General features: G+C 34.7%; 1 protein-coding gene and 1 long non-coding RNA gene across 19 annotated transcripts in view; one reads left to right on the top strand and one right to left on the bottom strand.

Moving 5' to 3' along the window:
* The window catches only part of LOC141450556 (uncharacterized), a 542,687-nt gene that overhangs the window by 431,871 nt on the left and 93,826 nt on the right, over positions 1 to 16,990 (top strand). For all 17 annotated transcript variants that reach the window (XM_074121201.1, XM_074121189.1, XM_074121192.1 and 14 more), the window contains 2 exons: positions 2,547 to 2,769; positions 11,292 to 11,351. In XM_074121201.1, coding sequence (XP_073977302.1) covers positions 2,547 to 2,769; positions 11,292 to 11,351 — 283 coding nt within the window. The remainder of the gene's footprint in view (positions 1 to 2,546; positions 2,770 to 11,291; positions 11,352 to 16,990) is intronic.
* LOC141449543 (uncharacterized) lies at positions 5,518 to 8,930 on the bottom strand. 2 transcript variants are annotated; one of them, XR_012455590.1, is made up of 4 exons: positions 7,875 to 8,930; positions 7,464 to 7,599; positions 6,504 to 6,654; positions 5,518 to 6,416 (listed from the first exon to the last, which is right to left on the bottom strand). It is a non-coding gene; the product is annotated as an uncharacterized lncRNA (long non-coding RNA). The 2 variants fall into 2 exon arrangements; XR_012455589.1 differs by having other exon boundaries at positions 5,521 to 6,416; positions 7,434 to 7,599; positions 7,875 to 8,926.

Below are 16,990 nucleotides of genomic sequence, written 5' to 3'. Positions count from 1 at the left end.
ACTTTCAAAAGAAAGATGATTAATAAAAACATTCATCTTTAATCAAATACTTCTGGGTTCTGTCGCTCACGATTTACTAAGAGGTTATAAATTCGGCTGCTGCAAAAAAACTATCTCAAAACCTCAATAGCATTGTCGATGTGGGTGCTAAACAATGATTGCCCCCAGCTATTCAGCAGCAGGTGTTTGCATAATTCCGCTGTTAAAGTCATCATTCTCATGAATTATATTTCTCAACTACAGAAGCTTTCTCTCCGGATGTGTTTGTTGGTATACATATCCGGAATCATTCAGTCACATTCTTATTTTTTACAATCTAAAACAGATGTTCCAAAGTAAATTTCTTGAGAACCATTGAGCAATCTATGAATCTATGGCCAATTCTGGTTTCTAGTTCATCACTCTCGCTTGTACAATTAACTCGACTCGTCCTACTTAAGTTATTGGTAAAAACTGGCTAGTTATGTGAGCCCAATTCGATGAGCAGGCCTACTTCGAATTCCATTTAAAATCCATTTGTATTTGTTTGAAATCCTGGCTGACAAAGATTGGGGTAATGGGTAACTTGATTTCTAAAAAGCCTAGCAAAGCTCAGATATTATTTATTGAGAATTCCGTAGGTACTATTTTTCTTTTTGAGAATGCGATGTCTTTCAGGTAGTTGTTTTATCGTTGAAAAATGGATTTTATCACATTTCCGCTGTCACCTTTTTGATTTCTATTGGCGCAATATTCCTAACAAAGTTTCTGATTATTTTGAATGTCACATAATTTTTCTAAACCTCCAGGGTGGATTCAAAACATCAAAGCTAAATGACAATGTCCTATAACCACTTCCGTTTAGGCAAAGGTCAATTATGGAGTTAAATTCCCTCATTGAATAATTATCTACATATATACGAGGTTTCAATCCAGTTATTTTGTCCATTTTCCTTTAATCTTAATTAGTTTTTATTGTATTTAAAAGTATTGGTACAAAGTCCGCTTTATTCCTTTTACACTTTTCTTGTATCTAAAGTTCTCTTTGCATGATTTATTTGTTATAAAATCTAGTTGCATAGATATAATCTAGCTCGTAGAAGTTTTTAATAAGCTTAAAATTTATTAATAAAGTAGCACAATCATAAATAGTTGATTTAAGATCATTAGATATAAAAAGTAGGGCCAACTTCAGGGACGTCTTGAAATCAGGTTGACTGGATCACAAACCTCTTATGTTTGAGTAAAAGGCTAGTGAAAGATTGGTATCTGTTAGCGGTAGGGCAGATTTGCATACATATCCAAGTACTAAGCCTAAGGGAGCCAAGCATATTTTTATCAGTTAGATCAATTATTGATCAATGTGATTCGTTCCAATACATTGATTCGGAAGCTGAAAGACTCCTTACTTTTTCTTAAATTCATTCACTAACTCGTATACAACTAAATATATTTATTTATTACAAACAAATATATAAATGGCTTTGTTTAATTTTGTTTATGTGTATAATTAAATATCTTACACTTAATTTAAATCAAGGGTTTTGACCTGTTTTACGCTGAATAACTCATTGATTCTGCATAATATTAATTCCTATAACTTCAGAAATTGCTCCTATTAATTAGCTCCTTAATTATCGAACTGAAACCTCTCTAAACTCTCTGCGCAAACTCCCTGGTACCAATCTCATCGTCATCTTTTCAACTTAACTTGTATTATAACTAATTTAAAGCTGTTAAATCTTCTAATCAATAGTTTTGCCACTATGAAAACTATAACTCGATTGCAAATTTCATTGAAACAATAATTTGGAGGCTAAAATTCCAATTCCAATCCGATTAAGACCATTTCAAAGCTTGTAACCGAATTTCTGTTATTAGTTTGGAAATATCACGAGGTTTTTGATGTGAACTAAAAAGTTTTCCGTTAGACGTCGCGTTGACGGTCCTTGATGAGTTCAATCTCAATTAATAAATTTACATATATTTATTATTTCTTTTTCCTACAAGTGAAGAAAACTAGTACTTTTCTTTATTTTCTTTTTCAACTTTTAGTGGTAAAGAAAGATTGCGTTCAATGTCAAATGTTCGAAATTGAGTTTTTATTGATTGTCTGGTTTCTCTAAGAGGTGTGTGTGTGTGTGTTAACAAAAAATGCCTCAAAAACCAAACAATTGCCGGAAGTATCAACTGTCAATTGGCTCCTACCAGAGTACCATAATGTACCTTTAATATATTTCACTGCCCTTAATATCGCAACTAGTTTAGTCGTGTAGCTGAATGCGCGCAATTTAAATAGCTAATTTAGCTATTATAGCCATTATTGCGAACAGGTTCGTATAAAGTCGTAAACCTTGTTTTGTTCATAATTTCGAACCATCTCTAAAAATATAAGTACTAAAAGTAGGTACGATATGCACCCAAATCGTGTGAGGAAATGTACATTAGACAGTAGTTGAATTCATCAATAATAATGTACAAATTATTTTATAAGATTTTTTTTTTGTAAATAAATATTATTATTGTAATCATAATTAATAATGGCTAAATGATTTTAATATTTGCAGGCTAGCCACCCGTTAATAAAATGCGAAAAGTCTGTTGGACTGAATGCAGTTTTACAAAATCCTGGCTATCGACCAAACCAATTCGAACAGACAACCGCTCCTGGGTTGCCTCGAAGAACACCACCTCCACCCTACCCGTTACAACTTAGGCCGCAAGTTAAATATAATAGACGCAATAATCCTGAACTAGAGAAAAGAAGAATACATCATTGTACATTTATCGGTAAGTTCTATTTTAGCTTTAGCGCTCATTGCTTTCATTTGGTGCTCAGATTTGGTGCACTTTTTTTTTTGAATAATATTTAAAAATAAGAAAGGTGCCTTTACTCTGAGTAAACCGATGATGATAAGTGGCCTACTTTGGATTGCAGAAAGGTACAATCAACCAATGATCAGCCAGGTATCAACAGCCACGGATAGTAGCTCAGGAGAACCATGTTGCTTAGCAACAATTGGAGTAAAGGCGCCTTCTAAAAGAAAAAGCTATGTCACATGTGTAACACACACTTTAGTTAATAGTCAAACACAATGGGAAACGTCCCTTGGAGGGCCTTTCAGGTGAAGGGACCCCTCTTTAGTGGAAGGTTTGTAAATCAATCGGATGGCACTTCACTTCTCCTTCCATTGTCAATGAGTTGCTATTTCATCACTCCAGAGGGCGCCTTAGTAAAATCAATAAAATTTGACAGCCATGATTGACCACATGTTGCATTCCTCGAACTCATTTTTAGACCAAATATCAGATGTGGCATAGCTTCTTCCTACCTAGTAAATGTATTTCCCTTCAGTCGTGCATTAAGATTACGTGTGCAAAAGTACTTCTTTGCTTCACTAACCTAATCACGATTAATCCAGAATGAGTAATTCTGATAAATGATTTTTGGAAGTGGCAGGGAATCTGGGAGTTTTGTTTGATTGTCAGCCGTTCAATTTAAGGAGGAAAGAAGGTTCAATGAGAAAGAGAAATCTCTCTCTTTGATCTCGGCCATAATCCTCTATAGCTAACTTCCTCAACTTTTTGTGAATGGAGTACGAGTATATGTCTATGTACAGTAAACGTTCAAAATGGGGGACAATCACTGCAGAATACCTTTTGCAAACTACCTTCGGAAGTTTTAATTGAAAATAAATAAACAAAATTGTAAAGAAGACAAAATATTACTTACTTACTTAGTTGCTATTTGGTTCGACAGTCCTTAAAGTAGGACCTGGACCTCCTCAACAAGTTTTTCCCCTTCGTCGCGGTCTACAGCCTTAAGGTACCCTCTTCTTATTCCAACCCGACGAAGGTCTTCGTCCACATCATCCAGCCATCTAAGTCGAGAGCGCCCTCGAATTTTTCTACCTCCTGGATTTTTCTTTTAACAGTTTTCGGGACACCCTTCCCGCAGGCATCCTCTCCACGTGTCCCAACCATCTCAATCTCCTATTCTTTATTTCGGCGACTATGTCTGGTTCTCCAAACAATTCCATCAGTTCGAGGTTCTTTCTTATTTTTCAGTCAAATTTTCGCACTACGTGCAAAGTATCTTTCAGAATATTTTTCTTTCCCAAACCCAGAGTAGACAAAATATTACAATTCCTATTTTATTTGAGCACTTAGAATTTCATAAAATAAATTAAAGGCTTTCTCCACTGCAGTAATAACTCCCTGTAACGACTTTGATTTAGTCAAGAGCGTAGCTTTGTGAGTGGGAGATCCCAGGTTCGAATCCCGCGTATGACTACTTTTTATTTGTTGAATTTGTTGAAATTGTTTATAGTAAAGTATGTTTGCTAGTCGCTTCCGTCCACGACACCTAATTTGTAGTTGGACGTTAAGCCCCGCCTGAAAAAATAGGATTATACGTTTGTAGATTTACTCAAATAAAAGTTATTATTTTTATTTGCAAAGAACTGATTTAACTGTGTGTTAACTTCATTACTTATCTCGTTTTCGAAAAAGAATAGAAGAACTCTAAATTAAGTAAGTCTACTCAGAAAAAAATTGTAAGCTAATCAAAAAGTACGAGATTTGATTATAACCTAAACCGCTCTTTTATTATGTCGTTATTCAAGTTAGACCACAACTTTAGAATATGCACTTTTACCAAGAACTTAAAAAGTCAATATATTCATAACTTTGTTGGTGAATCTACAATAGATTTCTCTTAATACTATTGCACATGTGCTCATGGGTAAATGTGTATACATTCCTCTCAGCTTGTATTTACAGTAACTTATTTAGTAACGTTTAGTTTAAAGAAAATCCTCAGTTAAAGTTGTAGTGATTGTAGTAAACGTTTTTGAGGTTAAGCATCTCCCCAAGTAGGACTTGAGCGCATTATTACAGTTTGATAATGCGAGTTCTTATTCTGAAAAGTGATTTTAGTTATCTTTATCTACTTCTGATAGCCGCGATACAATGTTTGGAAAAATACCTGACAATCCTTTTTTGAAGTGATTGAAGCACCAACCAGTTCAATTACTTAACAGGACCAAAATACTGTTACTTTACTTTGTTATTGCCAAAAACAAAATTCTAATCAGGTGCGGATATCCTACAGTGCTTAGATAGCAATAGAAATAGATGCTAGTGTTTCCTGAAAGCTAAGCAAAACTTCATTAAAGTAACTTGGTCAGTAAGATAGTGTACTATAGTGTCTACTACAATCGGTATGTCCATTAAGTTTATCTACTACCACCCAAGATCTCTTTGGCCAGTTCCATTGAATGGAACACTCGACATGAATGGACTGGTTATGACCCTCTTTTTTTCTTGTGAATGGCCCCAAACTATACACGCCCAATCTCCTCGTACTGTTTTAGACCGTCTTCTACCTGCAGTAGAGAATTAGCTTCGTCTGTTTCCATTCTTCCGGTACATGTGTAAATGTGTTTAGGCAGTCAATTGTTAAAAAGCCAAACGGTTTTTTACTTTGTTGTCAGTGTTGTTCTAAAGTCCATTAAGAATCTTGTCTCCAATCTACTTTAAAATAAGGCTACAAAAGTAAAAATTTAATGTTTTTTTTGCCTACAATTAGGTTTTAACCTAAACGTTTTAAAAATTTGAACTGAACCACATAAATTATTGATTTGTCTCAGTAGAATATTATCTAATATTACCTTTCATTTACTCCACTGACTTTGAAAAAGTTTTCAGGATTCCCCTACTAAATATAAAAACAATTATTTAAACATTTAAATTGTTAAATTCATTCAAAAAGTAAAGTAATGCCTATTTTTCAAGCGGGCTTTACGTCAATCTACCAATTAGGTGGACGAAGACGGATAGTAAACATACTTTACTATAAAATCCTCTTATTAACCATTAAATAAAATCCAAGGCCTAAGACCGGGAATCGAACTCAGTACATATTAGGTTTGCGGGTCTCGCCTCTAACCGCTCGGCTAAGAGCATTCTAAAAGTACGTACTAAATTAAAAGAAGATTTCGATACAAAGATTGCTTCCGCACAGTGCTCGTATTACTTTCAAAAAATTTATAAAATTTCTTATTTTAATCAGATAAAAATATGGTAATCTGAGAGTCTTAATCTGTTAATCAATTTCATATTCACTACTTAACGATGAAAGAAGTCTAACCTACTGGTTAATAAATATGGACAGGACTCAATTTAATCGTTCAACCGATCAGATCTTGCGTTAACTCTGCAGATAGTGTTTCTGGTTGTGTTCCACCTAAATTGGAAATATTTTTACTTTAGCTCGCGTTTGAATTTTTTTAATTGGCCAAAATTAATTTTTCGCGATTATCCTTCTATATTTTTTATTTTATCCGTCGTAACAAGTATTTTTTTTTTTCGTTTATAAATATATTTATTTGTGGCGGATCAAGAGACTGGCTTGCTGCTGGTTGACAGGGTATTATCTGTAAAAGAAATATGATTGGAAGACGCATTCTCTACACCAAACTGATGAAATAAAGCTATGTGAAGTATAAAAAACGCATGCGTACTCAGTTGAATAAAATCAAGGGCATAATTCAGCCTCTGCAGACCACATTTTCATCTTACTATATCCTTGAGAATTGATTGGCAGCTTTTATCTAAATCGGGTCAAGAGTAATTTCCATTATGCAGCATTTTTGTTGCTCTTTTTGATTGCTCCTAAAACAGAGTATTGGAATCAGTCACATTTTCTATTTGAGGGTTTCATCGCCTGCCTTGAGGTCTTCTAAGGACGAAAATAAGGTTTTCATTGGTTGGTCCTATATGAGTGTGTGTGTGTGTACTCATATTTCCTGCCTAACTCAAAAAGCCACCAGTTAATCGGAAGTACTGAATTGATTTTTCTTTTTTTTTCGGGATTTCCTCTAAATTTATTTTATTGATTTTCATAGGCCAATCAATGTTAATACCCTAAGTTTATCTTTGAGAGAATTTCCCAAGTTTTATGCTCAATATTTTATGCAACCATTTTTATGTTACGTATTATCACGTACACAATTTTTGGCAGTATTTTATCCGTTAAGATAGAGTAACATGTGGTAATTTTTCTGAACTAATTAAATCATGCAATTAGAGACCCTTTCCTGACAAGCGAACAAGTTTAATAATGAGAGAAAAAAAACATAAACAAAAGTCTATATTTTCGTAACCGCGTTAATATTTTTGGATTGACTAATGTTCAAATCCAAAGTTCAGTGGAAACTGGGCTTCATATGTTTTACGATTAAATTATAGCTTGCAAAGACATAATTTGAAATAGCCACTTGCATTATTTTATTGAATGTCTAAATCTGTTATTAATGGTTATTAGCGTTGATTATTAAGTTAATTTTTGTTTACTTTGAGATATTGTTTTTTTTTTTTAAATTATAGCTTCTGATTTTAATCAAAATTAAAGTTAATAAAGATTTATTTTAAAATTATTGTGACATTTGTACATTTTATTATTTATTATTTTGCGCATATACTTATAATTTGGTTTCCATTTTCCATTTGGTTACTCGTTATTTTCATTTTTTTGGTTTCCTATTATCATTATTGTGCGTAAAATTTTTCCGTCTGGTAAGGAGTATTGTATTTCACTGTTGAATTGATGGCCTCAATCTGTTATTAAAACAGAAAACAATAATAATTTATAATTTTTATAGGTATAAATTATCTCTCGCCCACATTAGGTCACACAGAAAAATCATTCGTCTTTTATTTGAATATTCATTAATATTAGACCTATAATTAGTGTGAGACATTAAAAAATAAATATAAAAATCAAATATAATCGTAAAAGACCATGGGTAGTGACGCATAACTCCCCTTTGGTTTGTTAATTATATTTTTTTAAATGTCTTTCTATCACGGTTTTTAACAGAAAATTTACATACCATAGTTGCTTAGTAATAAGTTGACATCTGGTCAGTTGAAGGCAATAATCCAGGTACTTTATTTGTTATTAAGACATCACCCTTGGAATTACTGCGGGTAAAATGAAGATTGCCAATGAATTTACGCTTCGTGGTGGTCTTTGTAGTGCTAGTATTGTTTACTTTAAGTAGGAATCATGTCATTTAGAATGCTTATTACTTCCTTTCACCCGCAACAGGGAGTGCTGCCATCGTACTTTTCGATTTTGAATTTCCACGGGATTTCCATGTTTTAAAGTCTTCTGTACAAAGTGGAGAGCTGTCCCTCCAAAAAAAGGTGCCGTGTATTAAATGGTATTAGCAACCATATGATATCCACAGCTGTAAAGTAGCCAAAATTATTTGTCTGAAATCCCAGCTGGATATTGTGTTCTGGAAGGCCACTTTTTCGAGTTTTATGTCACTTTCTAGATCAGGGGATCCCCAAACTACAGCCGGCGAGCCACATGTGGCCCTCTGAGGACATTTATCCGGCCCTCGCCGCACTTTCCGGAAGGGGCATCTCTTTCATTGGTGGTCAATGAGGAGGAAGACTATATGTGGCGGTCGCTCATGTACAGTACTTCTTCCGGTGAAGCGGGACGCACGCGTCACGGCTCCGAAAGCAGTGCAGAATAACAGCAGAAGTAGGAAGAAAGGCAAAGCATTATAACTAAACCGTACATTGACCATCTCATTAGCTAAAAGCAGGTCCATAATTCCCACAGAAATACTGGGCAGTTTGGTGATTTAAATTTACTTGTTCTTTATTTTAAATATTTTATTTGTTCTGTTTTTTTTTGTACATTAAATTTTTTTTTTTAATATTCTGGCCCTCCAAAGGTCTGAGGGACAGTGAACTGCTAGTGCTGCACGAGAAACGAGACAAATCTCGGTCTCGGTCTCGGTCTCGGTACCGAGACCGAGACGAGACTTGAGCAACCGAGACCGAGACCGAGATCGAGACATGATATATATCTCGTCGAGAAATCTCGGTCTCGTCTCGGTTTTTCAAATATTAATTTTTAACTACAAAATTATAAAATTGTGTTCTTTATTAATAAATAATCATTACGGGTATTGAATTAATTATTATAAGATACGATTTTATTATATATGTTCAATATTACTACATCTATTTGACTTCGAATTACATAAGTAAAGTAAAGTAATTGCCTATTTTTTCAGGCGGGCTTTACGTCCAACTACCAATTAAGAGTCGCGGACGGAGGCGACTAGCAAACATACTTTACTGTAAATTTCTCATATTAACCATTAAATAAAATCCAAGGCCTAAGACCGGGAATCGAACCCAGTACCACAATACACATTAGCTTCGCAGGTCTCGCACCGCTCGGCTACCGTGGCGGCCCCCTTCGAATTATATAATTTTTACATAAATTCGCTAAATTTCACTATTCATATCATTCATTCATTCAATTTCATAAATTTCGCTATTAATAATCTAATACTTTGAACTTTGATATTATTTGAATTATATTTTAGAATTTGGGAATTAGTGAATTTGAAAAAAAGACTATCTATGCACCTAAAAAATATTGCCACAAATTTTCGTTTTAAAGATACACTTTGCCCAAGCATTGATACATAAAAGAGCTTTTACTGAGTCAGAAGTTAGAGAAGATCTTCTTTTGGTCATTATCATCGCAGCTTGCGAAAATAATCTTTCCGATTGCACTGAAGTTGCACAGATACTAAAAATATCTTTTGCCATTCTAGACAAATTTTTGAAGGAATTCTCAAGTGTTTTCCACCATTCTAAAATGTCAACGTCTACTGGTGCTTGGTCTAATTTGGTGTAATTAATTATTTCTGTCTTCCATGCTTCGGTGATATTTGCTGATTTTTGAGCAAATGGTGCAAAAATATTGATGCAGTCGTTGTCGTCGTCAAAAGGTGAATCATCAGATTCTTTATCTTCACCAACAGCCATAACTAATGGAGCGGGAAGTTTGTTGGGAGGTGTATTTTTTATTTCACGAATCGACTTGTTATAGCAGGCAGATATGTTATTTGGGTGTTTCATTTGGCGCGTTTTTAACATCTTTTTGAAATTATATAAAGATATATAACAGTAATAGTAATATATGATGCATTGAAGTGTAAGTAGTTGTCTTCTTTTACACACATTTTCATTACCAATGTATAAATTAAAATAATTATTAGAAAATAATAACATTTTTTGAAAAGATTATTAATAGCAAACCGCTTTTAATACTTAAACAAAAATTCAAAAAACCGAGACCGAGACCGAGATATCTCGACGAGACCGAGACCGAGACCGAGACTTGAGCGACCGAGGCCGAGATCGAGACTGCATAAAGTCTCGCCTCGTCTCGGTCTCGTGCAGCACTATGAACTGCCCCCCCTGTATAAAAAGTTTGGGTTCTAGATAGTCGAAAAGGTTTCCATTTCAAATTGGACAATATCGCTACGGTTCTACATTTCTTCAAGATACATCTTTTAGTGGATCCTTTAACAATGTCACTTTATTGTTATATTGAAACCAACTATATTTTTCTGTCCAAGTTATACATTTCGAGAAAATTCTTTGAGGAAAAAACTGAATTAGGATCTATTTAATCCAGGGGGATAAGTGGAGTGGTCACTTGGGGACGCGATCATGACATTCTGAGGGTCTCACTACCACCGGATCTTCTTCTTCTTCTTCTTCTTCTTTCTTGGCTCTACAACCCAGTGATGTGGGTCTTGGCCTCCTCAATATGCTTCCGCCAGTCGTCTCTATCTCTAGCGGCCGCCATCCAGTTACGCAGTCCGAGGATATTCCTCGCGTCCTGGGCAACGCCATCATTCCATCGCAGTCTAGGTCTACCTACCCTCCGTCTCCTATCCGGGGTCCCGCGCAGCAGTTTGGAGGGAATCTCATCGGCACTCAGCCTCGCCACATGGCCTGTCCATCTCAGCCGGTTTAATTTAATCCAGGCTACTACTGGGGGTTCCTTCAGTAGATCATATAGCTCTCTATTCTTCCTACGTCGCCAGGTCGTGCCTTCACGTACTGAGCCTCTACCACCGGATACTTCCAGCAATACACTAACACTCCCTCGGTAATACATCCTGGGAATACTAAGTTACTCGGTGGAAATATTTAATTGGGGTTTAACTAGCTCCATGAGCTTCTGATCAAGAAACACACGAACAAGTGTCCCAACTCCTGAGGGTGCTACGTCTTTTTCGTGGCAGTGGAATGGCTTAAACCTTTCCAACACAATGTAACAATGTATCCATATTTATAAAGCTCCAATTGAACTTTAAATATAGTACAAAAAATTATAATTCCATAAAACAAAAGTTGTAGTTTATTTTATTTAACGGCATCAATCGCTCAAATAATTATTAATAATTTTAATTTTTCAGGCTGTAATAAAGTGTATACGAAAAGTTCTCATCTCAAGGCACATCAACGGATACATACGGGTAAGTACATAACGTCTCATATGTTTGCATTAGTTTCTAGACTATAACCTTCTAGGCTACTGCCTTGGAAGAGACAGTCTTCTAGGCAGCAAGCTGTAAAGTATCTCCGTTGTTGCTTTAATTCTTTTTTCATTCCACTGCCAAAGCATATTCTTTCATATTCTTTTGGCGTTAGTAATAGAGCATGCCAATTTCCACATTTTAAACTAATATAGGTTTTTGTTTGGCAGATTTCATTATAAATTTTATTGAAGGTTTTACAAAAAAAAATTGAATGGTATCTGATCAAGTGGTTGCTCAAGACTTAATTAAGTAAAAAAACTATCTTCAATCAATCACATGGATTCACGTAAAAGGTGTTGGGTTTAATAAAACCCACTGATATACCCTTCTGTTTCAACTGTTTGTTCCCTTTATTCGTACCCAACTTATGTTTCACATAAATAGCTACGAAATTTACCTAACCAGATATTGTTGCTTTTATGTAAATTCTTATTTTCGTCACGTATTAAATCTGTAAAAATAATGAAGCCTGTTTTGCCAATAAACGCCTAGTGTAATATCTATTTAACGTTAAAAACAAGAAAAAAGGTCGTTAATCTTGATTCTGAGTTAATAAACCCTTCATATTTGGTGAGTGAATGCGATAGAAATGAGAGATTTACATCGTGAGAAATATCAATTATCACTCTGCAAGGTTATCATTTTTTTCTGATTTTTTTTTGTAAATATAACCAATTCATCCCACGATTTGTGGATTCCTTTTTTGGCCATTTGCTCACATTATTAAGAAATAGTATACGGACGTTCAAAAGATACAACTTCTAATCTGCTTAAATCGCTGTAATAAATTAGAGGTATAACATGAAAGTGAAAAATAAAAAGCAAAAGTTCATTGAGACCACGCCCCCAAACTCTTCATTTTCACTTGGATGATATCTTCAAAATTTGTATTTTACTTAATTAAATTTTTAATTTTTTTTATTTCTTAGCTTATAATTAAATTTTATTAAATAATTTACCTGCTCGTACCAAACTAAGTGACTTCTAAAGCACATCATGCATCACATAGCCTAACTGCAATTCGTAGTATTCGTTCTGGAAGTAAAAGTACTGTGTCAAATTTAAATAGTAAGAGGGTTTGAGATTAATTGCATTACCTTTTGCTAAAAAAAATTATTTTGTTTTTAATTTTGAAGTCTAGCTCTAATAAAACCTTGAGATGATTTCTTAAATTATCTTCGATGAAAATTGAATAACCAAATTATAACCTCAATACTCGCAAGAAACTTTTTGATGAAATACAGATAATAAATAAAAGTGTATTGATTGGAGCCGTTCGCAATGGGAAACTTACTGAATACAGGATATAATACTGAAGAATGAATTATCGTGTGTTGATATAGATATTTATGAAGGACATTTCTATTTTGTTCAGTTCAGGTTCAGTGTATCCTTGAGTGTTACAAGCCATTAATAATTTATTCTATAATATATGCGCATTGCCATTCAAAACATCCGACTGCAACTACCTGCATACCAGCATCTCTCTATAACATACACACACTCAATATTATACGAATACCATCATTATATTTCTAAGAATCGATCATTTTGCAATGTGATTGCAGTTAATTTCCTTTCCACTATTTGAAGTTAAGATATATCTTGCCCTGATTGGGTGTAATTTGTTCTGGCAATTTGGAGGGCTGCACATTACGTCAGTCACGTTCTCCCACTTGATTGTTAAGCATCACGTACAACATGTACACCAAGTGAAAATTAACTATCATCATATTAACAACTCCATCTTTTAAATATCCATCTTATATTATTAAATTTTAATTTATTTAATATCCAATAAGCATCTCTTAAATCTACAACACTTTTCCAATTTCGCTTTATTCTTTGATAGAGGTAAATTGTAAGGACCAGATATGACTTAGCACACTTTTTAAGCTTAATAATGAGCTTGCATCAAGGTAATAATGTTTTTTTTAACGTTCGACGAGCCGTATTATTAAAAGAGAACCTTTCTTAACTACTGTGAACAGTTATTCGCTGCTGCAGCAAGCTATTTCTAAATTCTATTGGAGATTTTGTTTAGAAAGGTTTAATCTTATCGGGGTGGATTTCGTAGCAGGTCAGGATTCAGGAATTTTCTTTGAAACCTGTTTCCGTTTTGCCTAAAAGCTATTGTGGTGAGTGGGAATGTATGAGATTATTTATTAAATAAGAAAGCGATAAGCAAGCGCTTATCGTTACTAGGCGATATTCCATTGCATTCGTACAAAAATCGAGGTATCTTAATTAATAATACGAAGAAACATATTATACGAATACACAATATGGTCAGTGGGCTGTAAGAAGCTCCTAGGAAGAGGAAATCTAAAGGGCAAGCTGCTGGATTCGAACCCAGGATCTCCCGGGAATCCAATCCGTTCTTGCCCATTTCTTAACCACAGCTGATGCTAAGTCACGCCAAAAAATGTTTTGTAAGATTTTTATGTAAAATACGTTTAGATATATAAATATAAGCTCTAAGAATTTAGGTTAAAAAAAAAAAATACAAAATATAGAAATACTGATGTGAAAAATAGCCTTGTTCATAGTGGAAACGAACATTGCTAAGTCGACATAACATTAAAATAAATGAAAAATGTTATTTTGATAATTAATTTGTTTTTTATTAATTACCTTTGAAGTTATTTTCATTTCTTTTTACATTATTTCCTAAATAGTTGGCTACGGTTGATTCCATTAGTTCGTCAGGCTACCCTTTAAAGATCCGAGTTCGAACGATATCGCGAAGTGTAATATTGCAGTTTAACTTAGAGAATTTTACAATTAACTTCAGATTTCGTATCTACATTTACCTGGATCTTTTCACCTAAATTTTCTTTAGAATAATTTTTCTAGGATATTTCGCTTTGAAGTAGAATTGGGTTGCGAATGAGAGGGGGTAGGCTTCACAAACTGAATAATGAGATTAGAGTCAATTATGATCTCTAATTTCGAGTTTGATGGGAATGAATTGGTTAAAACTGAGGGAATCATAGAAACATCCTGTAAGGGTCCACTACGGATTTTTAACTGTCCACACATTATTATAACTGAGAATCAAATATTTAGAAACACTCATTCAGTTTGATAACTGGAATATAAGTATATATTTCTATAAAATGCATTACTCTTTAATAAATCACTGCTTAGTATCCTACATAATTTTGGTTCAACTATTATATTCTAGATAATATAAAGAGAGGTTTTGTTCTGCTTCACTGAGTCCGAAAACTTGTAATCAACCATATTTAATCGATCGTAGGAGGAAGTAAGTGGAAACCTTACACGATAAATGGGCGATTACAAATATTAGGGTAATGTTTATAAAGATAATAGATCTCCACAGATCAATGAAGCGCGAACATTTCGATATCTTGAATGTACGTTGTTATTAAGCTGATATTTTTAGCAACTTATATATGGATCTATATATAAAAGGATATATCCTATGTAAGTGTATAATTTGCAGGAAATAAGAAAGATTAGGTGAACGTTGTTTTCACACCTTTACTGCTAAGGTAACTTATTATTATCAAATGGTTGCAGTAACTGATTAGTTTATTAATTTAAACTATCACGAAATCAGTATTGGAGAGGGGGTCTCATTTGAACAGAATTTACATTTTCTGTTACAGAGTGCCCAGAATTGTATTATTGAACCTTTTTATTTTGTTTTCTACAACCTTCAAGTCTTCTTAACAGATCTAAATCAATAAACAGTTGGTACTTTACATACATATCTATATTTTTTAATTTAAACATTTTGTGCCAAATGTTAATATCTGCCCCCACTGGTGGGGTAGCTATGAACACAATATAAAATAGAAAGAAATGATATTACTTTACTCTGAATCTACCTTCTATCAGTTATTTCTCTCACTACTACATTACTTTCTCTTTTAAACCACTGAAATCTAGTTCAAAAATCAAGAATGACTCAGTTAGGGATGTTGTACCCGAAGTTTGAACAAAATATTCGGTTTGTTGCGCTCCTTAATGTAGGTTCGGACCACTTTCCCCTTCTCTGCGATTAAACAAAAAAAAGTCACAAACTTGCAGGTCGGTAGGGCGGCACATTTTAACTGAGATGTTGAAATGTGCCCCCTCTCTTTCCATAAAAGAAAATATAATATCCAACAATTTTTGCAAGCAAATAGACTTTTGTATAAATACTAGATTTAAAAATGCGAATTCCAAATGTTAGTATGGACTAACAATACACATACCTTGTCCACTACAAATCTTCACAATACGAGGGTCGTTTGAAAAGTCCGTGCAAAAATAAAAACTACTTAATTTTTTGGGGTAAACCTTTTTTATTTTTCAACATAGTCTCCTTTTAGGCTTATACACTTCGTCCAACGCTGCTCTAGTTTGTTGATCCCTTCCGAATAATAGGATTTGTCCAAGTCTGAAAAATAGCCATTCGTTTCTGCAATCACCTCCTCGTTTGAATAAAATCTTTTTCCCGCCAGCCATTTCTTCATATTGGGGAACAAATAGTAGTCCGAGGGAGCCAAGTCTGGAGAATAGGGGGGATGTGAAACGAGTTGGAACCCTATTTCCATTAATTTTGCGACCACAACTGCTGAGGTGTGAGCTGGTGCGTTGTCGTGATGGAAAAGGACTTTTTTGTGGGCCAATCGTGGGCGTTTTTCTTGCAGCTCGGTTTTCAAACGGTCCAATAACGATGAATAATATGCACTTGTAATAGTTTTACCCTTTTCCAGATAGTCGATGAGGATTATTCCTTGCGAATCCCAAAAGACAGTCGCCATAATCTTTCCGGCCGTAGGAACGGTCTTCGCCCTTTTTTGGCGCAGATTCACCCTTGGTAACCCATTGTTTAGATTGTTCTTTGGTCTCTGGAGTGTAGTGATGTATCCACGTTTCATCCACAGTGACGAAACGACGCTTAAAGTCCTGCGGATTTTTCTGGAACAGCTGTAAACCGTCCTTGCAACACTTCGCACGATTTCGTTTTTGGTCAAGCGTGAGCAATCGCGGCACCCATCTTGCGGATAGCTTTGTCATGTCCAAATGTTGATGCAAAATATTATGTACCTGTTCATTCGAGATGCCCACAGCACTAGCAATCTCACGCACCTTCACTCTTCTGTCATCCATCACCATATCATGGATTTTATCAATGATTTCTGGAGTAGTAACCTCAACAGGGCGTCCAGAACGTTCATTGTCACTTGTGCCCATATGGCCACTCCGAAAATTTTGAAACCACTTATAAACTGTTCTAATCGAAGGTGCAGAGTCACCATAATGTTTATCGAGCTTTTCTTTAGTCTCCTGAGGCGTTTTGCCTTTCATAAAGTAGTGTTTAATCAACACACGAAATTCTTTTTCGTCCATTTTTTGAAAATCACTTGACTTCCTCGGTTCAAACGAATGCCAAACACAAAGAAATAGACCGATCTGGCTGAAACTTGGTGTGTGTTCTTCCAAGAGATGCTACTAACTAAACATAACCTCGATACGCGCCAGTAGTGCTATCTCTCTGACTTTGCACGGACTTTTCAAACGACCCTCGTACACTTCCAAAGCTGCAACAAAATTTTACT

Source organism: Rhodnius prolixus, unplaced genomic scaffold, assembly GCF_049639745.1.
Source record: "Rhodnius prolixus isolate KJV_2025 unplaced genomic scaffold, Rpr scaffold_2, whole genome shotgun sequence".
NCBI classification, from domain to species: Eukaryota; Metazoa; Arthropoda; class Insecta; order Hemiptera; family Reduviidae; genus Rhodnius; species Rhodnius prolixus.
Note: the sequence above shows the minus strand (reverse complement) of the source record. Positions and strands in the feature narration are given on the sequence as shown.